Source organism: Oryzias latipes, chromosome 2 (assembly GCF_053564925.1).
Source record: "Oryzias latipes strain Hd-rR chromosome 2, Olatipes_Hd-rR_3.1".
NCBI lineage: Eukaryota > Metazoa > Chordata > Actinopteri > Beloniformes > Adrianichthyidae > Oryzias > Oryzias latipes.
The window spans coordinates 29,401,276-29,417,024 of NC_136238.1; the positions used below are offsets into that span (position 1 = coordinate 29,401,276).

At 40.6% G+C, this 15,749-nt stretch overlaps 2 protein-coding genes across 3 annotated transcripts in view; one reads left to right on the forward strand and one right to left on the reverse strand.

Annotated features, from left to right (window-relative positions):
• The window catches only part of LOC144987110 (uncharacterized), a 463,057-nt gene that overhangs the window by 168,877 nt on the left and 278,431 nt on the right, over nucleotides 1-15,749 (reverse strand). The window lies entirely within an intron of this gene.
• Nucleotides 4,990-7,879, forward strand: LOC101156956 (uncharacterized). 2 transcript variants are annotated; one of them, XM_023957074.2, is made up of 6 exons: nucleotides 4,990-5,449; nucleotides 5,793-5,926; nucleotides 6,179-6,326; nucleotides 6,410-6,658; nucleotides 6,969-7,230; nucleotides 7,476-7,879. In XM_023957074.2, the coding sequence occupies exons 1-6, from the start codon at nucleotides 5,394-5,396 to the stop codon at nucleotides 7,698-7,700; spliced, it is 1,074 nt and encodes a 357-aa protein (XP_023812842.2). In that variant the 5' UTR covers nucleotides 4,990-5,393; the 3' UTR covers nucleotides 7,701-7,879. The 2 variants fall into 2 exon arrangements, with proteins under 2 accessions (XP_023812842.2, XP_078793646.1); XM_078937520.1 differs by lacking the exon at nucleotides 4,990-5,449 and having other exon boundaries at nucleotides 5,477-5,926.

Sequence of the window (15,749 nt, forward strand, 5' to 3'; positions counted from 1 at the left end):
TGGGATGGGGTGCAGGGTCGGGGCCAACACAGCAATCGGCGCTTAGAGACACGTTTTTAAGCTGTGCCACATTGTGTAGCACAGCACATGCCAGCTCGATTTGGCACACACTGTCACTTTCACGTGTTTCTTCCATCTGCCGACGGTGTCGCCGTTTCTCATTTCACCCGTTTTTGTGCGTACGCCTGGGTCAGAGCTTGCGTGAAGGACCGCACATTTTCCCGTCAAGTTTGCTTTTTATAAATCTCAACTATTGCGTAGAGAGTGGCGTACGCCTTCTTTTGTGCGTACGCAACGTTTATAAATGAGGCTCCTGGTCTCCAGCCTTCCTGAATAGCAGTTCCTCACGGATCCATTCAGTCACTCCACGAGCCACTGCTGAACCTACAGTCTCACTACGAGCCTTTATCCAGCCTCCCGTTTCGCCACAACTCCACGCCTCACCGGACAAAAACAAACTTTATTACCTACCACATAACCCACCTGTGTTTTCCTTCCAGGTTCCAGCGTCTAGGTCTGTCTCGCCTAGCTTGCAATGACAGAAATATTTACATTTTACTCAACTTTATAGAGCTCAAATTTTTGCCAAGAAATTTGCGAAATATTTTTTACCCAAATTAAAGAACACATCCAAAAGATAGAAGACGATGATAAAAATAGTTTAGAAGAAGTTGTAACTATATCAGAAATTAAAATTGCTTTGAAAAATATGAGTAATGGCAAATCACCAGCAATAGATGGACTAACTGCAGAATTTTTTAAGTTTTTCTGGCAGGACATTAAGGATTTAATGATCAATGCTTTCAATGATTGTATCCAGAAAGGTTGCCTAACTCCATCTATGAAAACTGGACTGATAACCTTACTCCCCAAACCAAATAAGGACTTAACAAACTTAAACAACTGGAAGCCAATCACACTTCTGTGTAATGATTATTAACTATTGGCACTAGGGATGGGTATCGTTAAGGTTGTAACGGTACTACTTCTCTTATTGATACTGCTTATCGATCCAGTATTTTAACAAAACTCTTATCAATACTTTTTGAGGACAATAAATAAATAAATAAATAATAAATTAAGAACATAAATTATTTTATTTCCTCATTATGCAACATTGTTTTTTAACAAAACATTTTACTTTGTTCTTTTTTTCAACTTGAAAAGTAAAATTGATTAAAAAAGAAGTTAAAAGTTCAGTGTATTCTACACAGACACAGCAAAATACGGTCATCATAGCAGCAGGTTGACACTATAGTCGGGGCGCTCTAGCACAGATTTGATTAATTGCTCGCCTTGGCTGTCTGAACAACAGCCCGCCCCTGTGCACACAAAGAGCCAGACAGACCTGTCCTCTTCAGCAAGAAATGCAATATTGTGGGGGCACCATTGGTCGGGTCCGGTGCCTGGGTGGGGCGGGCTGGGGCGCTGCGTGGTCCTCTGGGCTTGGGTGTGGGGGTGTTTGGTGGTGGTGGTGGTGGTGGAGGGGTGGAGTGGTGGTCTGGCTTGGCTTGGGGGGTTGGTCCCTTTGCCTGTGCTGGGGGGGGGGTTGGCGGGGGGCCATGCTCCGGGGAGGGGGGGCAGCAGCGCTGGATGGGCAGCCCATCTACACCTGGGGCTGGGACAGGACGGGACAACCCTCTTGGGACCCCCAGTCGCTCTGGGTGTCATCCGCTTCGGATGCGGGGTCTAGGGTGGGGGGGCTTGTCGGCCCTGTCCTGTGGGGGGGGGGGGGGGGGGGGGCGTTCTGGGGAGCCCACTATTGGTACGGGACATGGGGGGTTAATGGGTCGGGGTCTCCACTGAGGCAATCACCGGTTGCCCCGGCCGGTTGGCTGCCTCGGTCACGTCGAGGCCTGACCAGAGCTCTTCTAGGGCCGGCGTTTGGGGGTGGGGGCCTGGACTTGCTCCAAGGGGGCGGCACATTCTGGCTCCTCTCTCTCTTTGTGGGGTGGGTGGTGCTGGGCCTGGGGTGTCGGTGCCTCCGGGGATGGGGCCCCTGGGCTGGGTGGACCTGGCCCCTATGCTGGGGGGGGGGGCGCTGGGGGACAGCTGTTTGACCACCGGGGGACAGTCTCCCAGCTGTCCCCCAACTTACCCCCTCCCTCATATAACCTCATATTAGGGTGAGGGGGTGGGGGGTTTAGCCTGCGATGCACCTTGGGGGGGGGGGGGGCTACTTGGCAGTGGCCCCCCTCCCATGGTTGCCGTATGGTTTTATTTTATTTGCACCTTAGACATGTAGGGCCCTTGGTAGGGGGGGTGAGGGGACATCACTGTGAGTAATCAGGAGATGTCCCCTCAGTGCCCTACCCGCCAATTTTAACTGCACCCCCCTTAGTACACACACCCCTCCCCCCTCAATATATACATTCCAACATAAACACACACACATGCACACACTCCCTCTAAAACACACAAACAACGTTTATATCTTGTGTGACACAAAAAAATAAAGCGACTTCTCCAGTACCAATAGCAGAACCGTTGAGGTCAGATCTTAACGATACTGCGGTCTTAAAGAATGTTGCCCTGGGGCTTGTTCAATACTGGGGCTCGGTAACCTTCCCTAATTGGCACTGGTTTATGCAAACAGTATTAAACTGGTCTAGACAAAGTAGTGGATAGTTTTCAATCTACCTTTATAAAAGGAAGAAAAATACATATTAATTTTAGATTGATTCTGGACATGATGGATTACCAATCTATGCTAGAAACAGAAAGTCTCATTTTATTTATTGACTGTTTAAAGGCTTTGATTCTGTAGACCAGGGGTGGCAAACAAGTTTGACACCAAGAGCCGAATTTTTTCACTGTGAGAGTCAAAGAGCCACACCACACACTGACCTGCCAAGACGCACACACACACACACACACACACACACACACGCAATTAAAGCTGTATTATTGTCCATAACACACTCCTCTCCCCACAACAGAACAGCAGTATTGTAATTGTGATTATTTCAAGGAAAGTGTCCACCCTCAATACACACATCAATGCAGCTTAGCCAGAGTTAACACAGAGACTAGCCTAGAGGTCAGATACCCCCTGCACACACACAGGCACCTCTCTCTCATTTCATACACACACTCTCTCTCTCTCTCTTCATCTCACTCTTTTCTCTGTCTCTCTGACACACAGCTACTCAGTGACGGGCAGTAAGGTTGATGCTGGTGAGAATGTGACTCCTCTGAAGTCAGATTTATGATGATAAAACTGAATATTTCATCGTTTATCCAACAGCATTTAACTGGTAATTCTTGTGTCTCAACATACCTTTTTCAATGATACTTAGACCAACAAATACACAAACATCTGGACAGAGCATCCTTCTGGTGTCTGAGTCATTCATATTCACAATAAACACATTAAATACATTACATTTCAGTTGTGTGCAACTTAAATTAATTTTGACCTTCATTAGAATATCTTGCTTTTATATGTTTTTTGTATTCAAAATTGTATGACTTACATTTGCATCAAAAGCAAATAATTTCTTAAATTTTAATACATTGCAATGAATCAGTTTATGCTAAGGATTAATATTCCAACAAGAGCTGAGTTATAATTTAACTGACTGCGTCATCCACGTCCTCTCCTTCCTGCTCACATTGGGAACCCGTTAATTTCGATACACACTCATTCAGCCAAACGGCATGCAACTGAATTCTGCTGAGTCTAAGGGGCAGAAGGCGGGGCTAAGCCCCAGGCCAGTTGTAGCCTCTCTGATAGAGTAAGTTGCTCTGATCAGCTCCTTTACGTGAGTGTCGGTCAGAACGGACCGATGTCTGTTCTCCAAATTATAACAGGGCCTTCTTTCAAAGAGATTTCTGCTCATTTATCTCCGGTTCTCTCGCTGCCTCATCAGTGACAAGCGGGGATCTCATCAGTCGGTCTCTGCATTAAAGGATCCATGAGAAAAGTGATCTGCGGTCGTTTCCGTCCAGTTGCGCAAGCAGCGTCACGTTCTGCGCTTCATTCATTCTGATTGCAGCTTTCTGCTGTGAGCTCCGCAAAGAAGGAAAGTGGGATGATTGCCGTTTTGAATGTGCACTTTGAAAAGCTTCAACTTGTTAATAAAGGAGACAATTTGTGTCAGATCAGGAAGTTTTTCATTTTCTCCGGGATACGTTTTGTTCTTTTCTGCCATGACCAATGTTACTGCTCCCAAAAGCTCATAATGAAAAACATCGTGACGCTATTCTGTTCAGTAAAAAGTAAGAATCTTCCCGTTCTTCCAGAAACATCCTGTGTTTTATGGAAGCGATTCTGTAGCATAAATAAAAAGCAAAGTCAAAACCAGAAATGCTTTTTCTTTTTCAAAATGAACCTGCATTTTTTGGCTCAAAATTAAAATGAAAAAGCAATCCACCAAAATGCTTTTTATTTTTCTACTTCAACACCGTTTATTCTGTCACATAATTAAAATGATAATGAAAATGTTATTTGACATTTCATTTTCAAAATGTTCTCTGTTAAATGTGTAGCAAAATTCATTTAGAAATGTCTAAAATGACCGTTAAAATGCATTAACAGAAATGCTTTTTCTTATTCAAAATGTAACTGCATTTTGTGACTCAAAATTAAAATGAAAAAGCAATACTTCAAAATGCTTTTTCATTTTAGTCTCCAACTCCGCTTATTTTGTCACTTAATTAAAATGATAATGAAAATGGTATTTGACATTTCATTTTCAAAATGTTCTGTCAAATGTGTAGCAAAATTCATTTAGAAATGTCTAATATGACCGTTAAAATGCATTAACAGAAATGCTTTTTCTTTTTCAAAATGTAACTGCATCAAATGACTCAAAAATAAAACGAAAAAGCAATACTTCAAAATGCTTTTTCATTTTGTACTTAAAAACCGCTAATTTTGTTGCATAATCAAAGCGAAAATGCAAAGAGGGGATTGCATTTTCAATTTCACCTCCCCCCCCCGCGAAAAATGTCGCATAAATCATTCTCAGTTAGCATTACCACTGGGAGGCGGGGCGATGACGTCATTGTTCACTCTTCTTCTGTGGTGGCGGTGGCATTCTCCACTGCCTTTCTTCTTCTGCTTTGGCGGTAATACCACAGGCAAAACAAATGGCGTTCTCAAACATTTGTTCACAATTCTTGTTTGAATTAGCTTCTCAGTTAGAGTTACGTTTAGTGTCAAACTGTGATGCCCGTGACAGAGTTGAGCAGGTTTTAGAGAGCTTGGCTGAACACGCTGCAGTCACAGACACCAATGTCGACGAAGTTGTCGTGGGCAACTTGCTCTCTCAGTCCTCCAGCAACTGGACAGCTTCGAACATGGAAGAGGACGACCAGTCATCAACATCCCTTTCCATGCGATCGAAAGATATTTGTTGCATGGCATCAAAGTTCGGGAAATAACGGAGATGTTTGGCGTTTGTCGCCAAACCATACATCGGAGGATGAACGAAAATGGATTGAGGTAAACTTTTAAGTTCGTATATCACTTTTTTATTATCTCGATTTTTGTAGAAGTTGATAGAGGAGGGTATCAATTAGTAGTTGAGCTAGCGCTACTGTAATAATAATGTCCTATCATATAGATCCCTATATTACAAACCAAGGTAGTAAGAACAATACAGGTGGCGGAGGAAGTAATGTCCAGGGTTACACAACTCCTGCGACTAGCTGGGATGGGCTCCAGCAAGGCCCTTGCCAAGGATTAGAAGATGGATGGAGGAAACAATTCGACAACAATGTAGAATTCAGAATAAACCATCTGTGTTTATTATCAGAACTTTTTTTCGTCCATTTTTCTTTTTCAGGAAGTCAGACATGTATTCACAACTGACGGATGCAGAGCTGGATGCCATCGTTGCAGAAATCCAACAAAGTCACCCAAATACAGGATACAGAATGAGGAAATCATTCCTTCAAGCCAAAGGAATGCTGGTGCAGAGTATGTTTAATATAAAGTGAATTATGTAGCAAATGCAGTCTCTCTGTTGGACCTAAATGATCCTGAAATGTTGTATGTTGCTCTTCAAACACAAATAGTGTTTATTAGGATCATTAACAGATAAGATTTAAAAAAGACTGAAAACCATTAAATGGATTGTATTTTGCATGAACACTAATTTTTTGGAAAGGCTCTTCACATTGAATGTATTTCGTCTTTAAGACTTAACACTTTTTTTTTTCTTTGTGGTAGTAACAAGAGTACGTGATTCCTTAAGAAGAGTGGATCCAATTGGGACTGAAGTTCGAGCTGTGGCCAATCGCACATTAAGACAGAGGCAATACTCGGTTCCGGCACCAAATGCAATGTGGCACATTGATGGGAACCACAAATTAATACGGTATTTTTCCCAATTTTGACACTTTATATAAGTGCGTCATCATTTCTTTCACCTAAAACTTGTGGTGTCTATTTTTACAACAGATGGAGATTTGTTGTGCATGGTGGCATAGATGGCTTCAGCCGTTTAATTGTTTATCTGAGTGCTGCAACAAACAATCGAACAGCTACAGTTTTGGAGGCCTTCATTGGTGCCGTCAACAAATTTGGTTTGCCGTCACGTGTGCGCTCTGACAAGGGTGGGGAAAATATCGGGGTTGCCCATTTCATGGTGGACCGCAGAGGGATTAACCGAAACTCGCACATTACTGGAAGAAGTGTTCATAACCAACGGTGAGGGTAACCATTGCACAACCAGTGTATTTCTTTACTATTTATCAAATGTTTTGGTCTTCTGTCCTCTGCCCACCAAGATAAAGCTTGATACATCAAACTTCATAGACAAACATTTTCATACTTTAAGGCAAACATACCACCAAGAGCACATTAGGCTAAAGTTCAATTTTTAGACATTTTACTGAGCATCTGATTGTATTGTATAAAATATACCCAGTTTAAATCATTGTTCAAAGAAGAAATGTTTCTTTCCATTTGTAATTGTAATTTTTTTTCTTACATTTTCATAATGATCCTGTTCTTCCAGAATTGAACGCCTGTGGAGAGATGTGTACATCCAAGTCCTTGAACCCTTCCATATTCTTTTTTGTAATCTGGAGAGGGAAGGGATGTTGAACCCTGATGATGAAAGTCATCTTTTTGCTCTCCACTGGGCTTTCCTGCCTCAGTTACGTAAGCAACTAGCCTTCTTCATGGATGCTTGGAACCTTCATGGCCTGAGAACAGCAGGTAGCAAGTCTCCCTATCAACTTTGGGCATCAATCAGACACCATGACGATCCTGATCAGGTATGTTAAAACAGTTGAAGGCATCATATCAGGAACAATTGTAATTATGCACTTAAAGCTTCAGATATTTCCATATTTCATTACTCAAACATTAAAAGTTTGAACTGAATTCTTAGCTTAACATTTTAGAATGAATTGAGAAGGCTAAAGTTAAAAATTTGAAGCTGGCATAGGCTTTGCACAAGTATCAATAAAGCTTGCATAATTCTTCTTTTTTTATAAATATGCATCTTTTATGTGTTCAGGTGGAGGCAGACTATGGTATTGATTTGGATGGACCATACGGCTTTGATGACCTTGAACATCAAGCAGGTCAAGTGGAAGTACCACAAGTGCAACTGCAGCGACACCTGACAGAGGATGACATGGCTGACCTACCTGACCCAAATGTTCCTTTTATGGATGCCCTGGACATTTACACAGCCACTTTACAACAGTTGATGCAGCCACAACCAGAACTGGATGAGTGAATCTTCAGCACAGAGATGCATTTATATACTCATGCCCAAGACTGTTATTGCATCTTTTCAGACAACTCACCAATATTTCACATGTTTTTTTTTCCAAGGCTTGCAAAAATAACAGAATTCAACATGTAAATCAGAAAATGTAACATTTATTAAAACATTAAAACATAAATGTATCAAAATTTGTTTTCACTTCCTAACTTTTACAAATTCAAGTTTTTCCAAAAATGTAACATTTATTAAAACAAAAATGTATGAAACGTTGTTTTTACTTGCTAACCTTAGCAATTTCAAAATTTTAAAACACTAAATGGAAACAAAAAAAAGCCTTAATCTCGCTAACATCAATGAAGCCATTAACATTTTAAATTTGTTTGAACAATATGCTTTCAACAACTGGAGACATTTCAAAGCAAAATTTGAAACATTGAAATTTGACCTCTGTGGTACACCTCGTGGAGGGTAAGGGCTGAACAACCTCAGGACCTCGGCTGGAAGAAATATGAAAATGGCATGAGAAATCAAATTTCATTTAGAACTTGGTTAAAAAATATATTAAATGGAAATATAACAAACATGATAGTTACTCAACCACTTACAAATAGTGAGCTTAAACACACCTCTTATCTTTTCTTAGTAGAAAACTACTACAACTACTACTAGTACAAAATAGCAAAACGTATGGAACTCGTTTACTACTGGCGGGGGGAGCAAGTTAAACAGGATTAGTGCAAATATGTTATGTCAACAGGGGGAGGGACTACAAGTCTACTGGCCATCTACAAGCAAATAACTGCTGTGTAACCCCACAACGAGCGGACAAACTGTGTTTTATTGCAATAAATCGGGCTAACCCCAACGCATGTTTTGCTAACTTGATCTTACCTCGAGCGGTGCGACACTCAGGAGCAGACGGTGTTGTTGATGAAGATGTGGTGGTGGGATTGTTGTCTACACCCGCTGTTACTTCCCGCTGGTTTTGCCGTTTGAGGGCAGCAGCAGCCTCCCTCAACAGTTCAAGCACAGATTTTGCCATGCTGCCGTTTGCCTGTGGTATTACCGCCAAAGCAGAAGAAGAAAGGCAGTGGAGAATGCCACCGCCACCACAGAAGAAGAGTGAACAATGACGTCATCGCCCCGCCTCCCAGTGGTAATGCTAACTGAGAATGATTTATGCGACATTTTTCGCGGGGGGGAGGTGAAATTGAAAATGCAATCCCCTCTTTGCATTTTCGCTTTGATTATGCAACAAAATTAGCGGTTTTTAAGTACAAAATGAAAAAGCATTTTGAAGTATTGCTTTTTCGTTTTATTTTTGAGTCATTTGATGCAGTTACATTTTGAAAAAGAAAAAGCATTTCTGTTAATGCATTTTAACGGTCATATTAGACATTTCTAAATGAATTTTGCTACACATTTGACAGAACATTTTGAAAATGAAATGTCAAATACCATTTTCATTATCATTTTAATTAAGTGACAAAATAAGCGGAGTTGGAGACTAAAATGAAAAAGCATTTTGAAGTATTGCTTTTTCATTTTAATTTTGAGTCGCAAAATGCAGTTACATTTTGAATAAGAAAAAGCATTTCTGTTAATGCATTTTAACGGTCATTTTAGACATTTCTAAATGAATTTTGCTACACATTTAACAGAGAACATTTTGAAAATGAAATGTCAAATAACATTTTCATTATCATTTTAATTATGTGACAGAATAAACGGTGTTGAAGTAGAAAAATAAAAAGCATTTTGGTGGATTGCTTTTTCATTTTAATTATGAGCCAAAAAATGCAGGTTCATTTTGAAAAAGAAAAAGCATTTCTGGTTTTGACTTTGCTTTTTATTTATGCTACAGAATCGCTTCCATAGTGTTTATCTGTATACTCTGAATTTCACCATTTTCACCATGAGGGTAACAGTCTGCACGCACATAAATCTTTATCTATGTGTTCCGGCAGTGGGCGCAACCCGAGTAAATGATTGGCGGTCACGTATGTGTTGGGAGCAGAATCAAACACACACACACACACACTGCCAAATTACTTTTATTATTAATTATTTATTTGTAATACCCTCTGGTGGTTTGAGTGTGGTTTAAGAGGGAAAAAATTATGAAATGAGGCACAGGATATGGAAAATATGACGAGACGCAAAGAGCCGCACGCTCATTGGCCAAGAGCCGCATGCGGCTCGAGAGCCGCGTGTTCGCCACCCCTGCTGTAGACCATAACTTTTTATTTCAAATGCTGGAACATTTGGGATTTGGAATTTTTTTTCTCAATTAAAAAAATGTTCTACACTGAAATTTACAGTTACATCACTGTTAACTCAGAACTAACATACAGAATAAATGTAACATGTGGAATAAGGCAAGTATGTCCAATATCACCAAAAACTTTTATTTTATGTACTCAACTCCTAGCCTTCCTAATTTTTTAGCATACAACCCTAATTTTAAAGGCATCAAAGTTTTTGATTTTGAGTTCCGCCTTAGCCAGTTTGCAGATGACACGGTATTTTTTCTAAAAGACAAAAACATGGTAACGAAAGCCCTGCAAATCATTTCCATTTTCTCAAAAGCTTCTGGCCTTCGACTAAACTTACAAAAATGTGAATTACTCCCCTGTACTATCGTCTAGAAAAAGAAATGTTTTCAATCCCAGTAAAACACAAAGTGAAATATTTAAGAATTAAATTACAGTAATCCCCCGCACATTCGCGGTTTAATATTCGCACCCCGCCCATTCGTAGGTGGCCGCAGATGACGTGACATCACAAGTGTGAGACACAGAACAGCGCTCATTCCACGAATTTTGAAAAACGATTTACTCTGTACTGTACTGTAAAGTATAACGACCCCGAGTTGGACAGAGCTGCGGGCGGCCGGCGCCCCCCTCTTTCTGCCAGTTGCTGGACCACAGCGTATGTCAATCAGCGGTGGGCTGGTGACTGGTGGATTAGAGGGGGCGGGGCCTACCTGGGTGCGCGTTGGCTGAACGTTCTCCTCCGGCTGAGTGTATGAGCAGGCTGCACTATTTTTGTTTGAGCTGTAACCATTCTGACAAGGTTAATAAAAGCCAATAAAATCCCTGCATCATATCCAGCTTCTGGAAATGAACCCAAACGGCAGACAAAGGATCTGTCTCTGCAGAGGCTCTGACTCTGGGAGTTTTAAAACAGCGTCAATTATTCGCGGATTTTCGTTATTCGCGGGGGGGTGAGGAACGTAACCCCCGGGAATACGGGGGGATTACTGTAATTACAAACTAAAAAGAAAGAGAAGAAAAAACATGATGGAGAAATTGAACCAAATGCAGAAATCATTAACTCATTGCTTAATCAGAGATTTAACCATTTTTGGAAGGAGTTTGTTGTCCAAATCAGAAGGAATATCAAAATTAATATATCCATGCCAATCTGTAACCCGGTTCTGGGTTACAGCATGGACGCATTTGGCTAACGGCGGCCACAAAACTATCTTCAAGTGACTTAAAAGATGATTTCATGTCTCGTAAACCCCCCTCATGTCCTGAGCTGATAAGGAATACTGTTTGAACTTAGAATCCAACCAAATGGGTCATTTGACGACACCCCCTAATGAACTTTTCCTCTTTGTCTTGAAAATGTTACCTCCTTCTTGTGTTCTTAATAAAAGGTGAACAGGGAGAAGCAGAACCTTTGAGAAGAGCAGTGTGGTGGTTGTCTTCTGTCATACTGGCTTCTTCTCCCTCGTGCATGAGAAACTTGATTCTTGCTGTGGTTTGTTGTTTATAATTTTGTTTTTCTTTAATGTCTAGATGCATTTTCTGACATTCTTTGGTCCATTCGAGCCGGATGACAACATATCTGCGTCCTTGGGGGAGGACCATGCCGATTGAAGTCTGTGCACAGCCCGTGAGACTAGGTCTCCGGAGGAAAGTCCGTCGTAGTGAATTCTACGCCGGCCAATCCACTGGTCTGATCCCTGGGTCCAGATTTACGTTATTCGTTAACCAGTCAGACCACAACAACAAGGCAAGTAAAGCGCTTATTTAGGGGTTCGAGAATAAAAATAAAAAAGGAGAAAAAATAGTGAACAATTAATTTGTGCAAAACTGTGCTTAAATGAAGCAACGAAAAATAAAGAAAGGCATTTAGAAAATTAAAACTAGAGAAACATGTCTGATTGCTAAAAAAGAGGAGGATAAATCAGTTGTGAGACTCGGACCCCTGCAACAGCAGGCTGCAGACCGAGCAGGGGCAGGATGAAAGGGGGGGGGGGGGTGCAGAATCCACCTGATTTCTCACCTTCTCTCTACCAGGGGACAACTGCTCCTCTGTTGACGGGTATTTACCCACCAGTGACCAGTGACTGATTTAAATAAACCAGAAAAAGAAAAAATGACGTTAAGAGGAAAAAGGAAAAAAAACTTGAATGGAGTAAAACTATGGAGGTTGGTTTGGAAGAAGCTGGAGAGTCATCTGAACCCAATGATTGAAGTGTCCAATCCCAGAGCTGGAGAAGATGGCCAGAGGCCTACACTTCTTTTATTTAGCACCTGGACATTAGAGGATGTTCGGAAGACAGTGACAGGAGTTATCTCTCACAGGGAAAATCCATAGGATTTTCATGAGCAAATGATGGAAGTTTAGAGAGCTCATCACCTGAATGGCATTGAATGTCACCAAGCATGTATGACTGCTATGAAAGCAGACTGGGCAAAAGTAAAGGGAAATTGGAATCCTATGGATAATGATGATCCACCCAGACCTCTTCCGTATAACAGTCTAGAGTTGATTCAAAGTCTTACACTTTTAGGACAAAGAATTAGAGAAGCCTTTCCAATGAGACCTGATTATGGAAAGATTGGTCAAACTAAACAAAAAGATGGAGAATTAGTGTCTGATTTTAGATTCAGATTTGAAGAAGTTTTTAAAGCTAACAGTGGACTCAGAGATGATGATAATGATGATGGTGCCTATAGACATCAGCTGAAACAAGCTTTACTGCAAGCTATGAGACCAGAGATTGCAGACTAGATAAGGAAGCATTACATAGATCTGCCTACAGGAGCACTACAACAGTTTATGAATTTTGCTATTCATGCAGAAAAAGTGATGGTGAATAAAAAGAAATTTAGGAATCAAAGTGCTGATACATTTTGGCAGAAAGAAAGTAGTGATTTGTTTTTTGGAAGGAATATGAACAGAAGAAGAAATCGTGGACGTGGCCAAGGGCGTGGTCGTGGAAAAGGAAATTTTAGAGGAAGGTTTAGAGGAAGTGGCAACAGAGGGTCAGAGCAGGTTGATGATGGATGTTTGATTTGGGGACAGAGAGATCATTGGGAGAGAGATTGTCATGAAAGGAAAAAACAGATAGATGGTAGAAGAAATGACAAGATAAAAGATTAATCTGAACCAGAAATTCAACCAATTAATAATGAATTTTTAGATCTCACTGAAGTTTGTCTTATGGAAAAGCCAGAAATAACTCTTTATGTTCAGGGACAACCATTTGTTTTTCTTTGTGATTCAGGGGCTTGTAGAACTGTGATAAGAAGTCATTACCATGATTTTCCTATGTCAGATAAATGCATCTAAACATTAAAGAAAAACACAATTAGAAATAATAGACCACAGCAAGAATCAAGTTTCTCATGCACGAGGGAGAAGAAGCCAGTGTGACAGAAGACAACCAACACGCTGCTCTTCTCAAAAGTCTGCCTCTCCCTGTGCACCTTTTATTAAGAACACAAGAAGGAGGTAACAGTTTCAGGACAAACAGAAAAAGTTCATTAGGGGGTGTCATACAATGACCCCTTTGGTGGATTCTAACTTCAAACAGTATCACTTATCAGCTGAGGACAGTGTGTCGTAAAACCCCCCTGTTCCTGGCTGGGCATGAGAAGCAGATGACCAAACACACAGAACTGTTTTCAGAAGAGGTAAAAAGGTCAATCTGAGTTAACATTTAAAGAAATACATTTAAACAATGATAATAATAAAACAAATTCCTTCACATACTCCCTCCTGTTTATCATTGATAAATGTTAAAATCTCACATCCAATATCACATCTCTTTTCAGTTTTCTGTGACATCTTCATTTTCATAACACTATCAATTTACACTCAGATGAGACGTTTTTTTTTTTTTTTTTTTCAAGTCATTTCAATTTCAAAATCATTACAGTCATCTTGTTCTCCCTTTAATAACAAGTCATTGATTGTCATTGATTATCTGGACTGTGAAGGGAACAAGAAGTTCATGACACATCTTTATCGGCAAAGTTCCTAAAAACTCTGTGCCATTTTTAGTTACGCAATGTGGAAACACAGTTCCTGGTTCCACACTAGCATATGGAGCTAATGATTTTGTCAATTTCAGTTTTTTAAACTGATACAAACTCTTGCAACTTGGTCTTACAAGAGTACCATTTGAAGTGGTGACGGCTCCAGTACTAATATACCCTCTGGTACTATATTCAATAACACAGTCGCTTTTCCACTCAGAAAATTGCTTTGCCTGCAAATTAGGATGTAGGGATGAAGCTGGAATTACAGAACAAACATAGCAATCAGATCTATTCCTTTCTTTAGCCAGTAACATAACATACCTATACCAAGAATTTGTCATATACAGGTGAGTTATGTTCATTTTTGGACTATTCAAAACATCATGTTCATCAATACTCAGCCATCGTCGAGAAACATTTAGTCTTTCCTCGTTGGTGGTTCTTCTTGCAGGTGGATAATGATTCCAAAAGAACCAAATCCATGTGGTTGCTCCTGTCAGGAATAGCAGGAACAGTAAACAAAATAAACTGTCTCTTAGCCCAGTTGGACACGCCATGGTGGATATGTGCCTATCTTCGGGAGGGAGAGGTTACTAGCACATCACCTCCTCAAGTCCTCTAACAGTGTAGGATCCGTGTAGTGCAAAAGAGATCTGGTGTGCTTTCTTCCCTAAGACTAGGTGGATTCCCCTGCTTCGCTGACGTTGAGACAAGCAGCTTCTATACAGCTGCCTCCCTTTGTAGTCAGACTTCCCCACCTAGCAGTTGGAATTAGCCTCACCCAGATGCTTTTTCTTGCAGTGTGACAGGTGGATCCAAGACGTCCTTTCAGCGATCTTGACAGCTGTTGGTGTAGTCAGCAGGACTTGGAATGGCCCTTCCCACCGTGGGCTGGACCAACACTTCCTTTTTATGGCCTTCACAAACACCCAATCACCAACCTGCACTGGTGAAGTGTCCTGTGGAGATAAAAAGGAATCTGGCACTTGATTTGTCCTTTGCACATCTTTAGTGGTAAACATTTTTCTCAAATAATCCACTAAATTTGCATCATCATCTGGAGAATGTTGCTGTGTAGGATCAAGGTCTGGTAACCTATAAGAACGTCCATACAACATTTCAAAAGGCGTTAAAGGTTGACCTGCTGTGCGTGTGATACGCATGCTTAGCTGAACTAAGTCTATGCAGTCAGGCCACTGTCTGTTTGTCTCTTCCATGCATTTCTTTAACTTTGATTTGATAGTGCCATTAGTTCTCTCAACTAATCCTGCACTCTGTGGGTGATAACTACAATGTCTCTTTAAATCAATACAAAGATGTTGAGCCATTTTGTCTATCACTTGATTTACAAAATGTGTACCATTATCACTTCTTATCACTTGTGGTATGCCAAAAGTTGGGATTATTCTTTTACAAATAGCTTGAGCTACTGTAATAGCATCTTGTGTTGCACATGGAAAAATTTCAACCCATTTGGAAAATGCATCAATAATCACTAAACAATATTTCAATCCCTTGCTTTTATTCAATTCAATAAAATCCATATGGATTGTATGGAAAAGAAAAGGTGGTTCAGAAAATCTTCCTCTCTTAAATTTAACATTGCCTTGGGGATTATGACGCATACATGTAACACATTGTTTACAAAAAATTTTTGAATAGAGAATAAATCCATAAGTTGTATAATACTTCTCTGATAAATTCATCCTCCCCCCTGTTGAATCATGGCAAAGCCCATGACTCAAAATTGCTGCCCATTTGTACATGGATTTTGGTA

Bases quoted from the DNA above. Each gene is read 5' to 3' on its own strand.
- LOC101156956 (XM_078937520.1), top strand. From the start codon at position 5,701: ATGGAGGAAACAATTCGACAACAATGTAGAATTCAGAATAAACCATCT. The intron at 5,927-6,178 runs GTATGTTTAATA...TCTTTGTGGTAG, and splicing joins CAAAGGAATGCTGGTGCAGA to TAACAAGAGTACGTGATTCC. The intron at 6,659-6,968 runs GTGAGGGTAACC...CTGTTCTTCCAG, and splicing joins AGAAGTGTTCATAACCAACG to AATTGAACGCCTGTGGAGAG.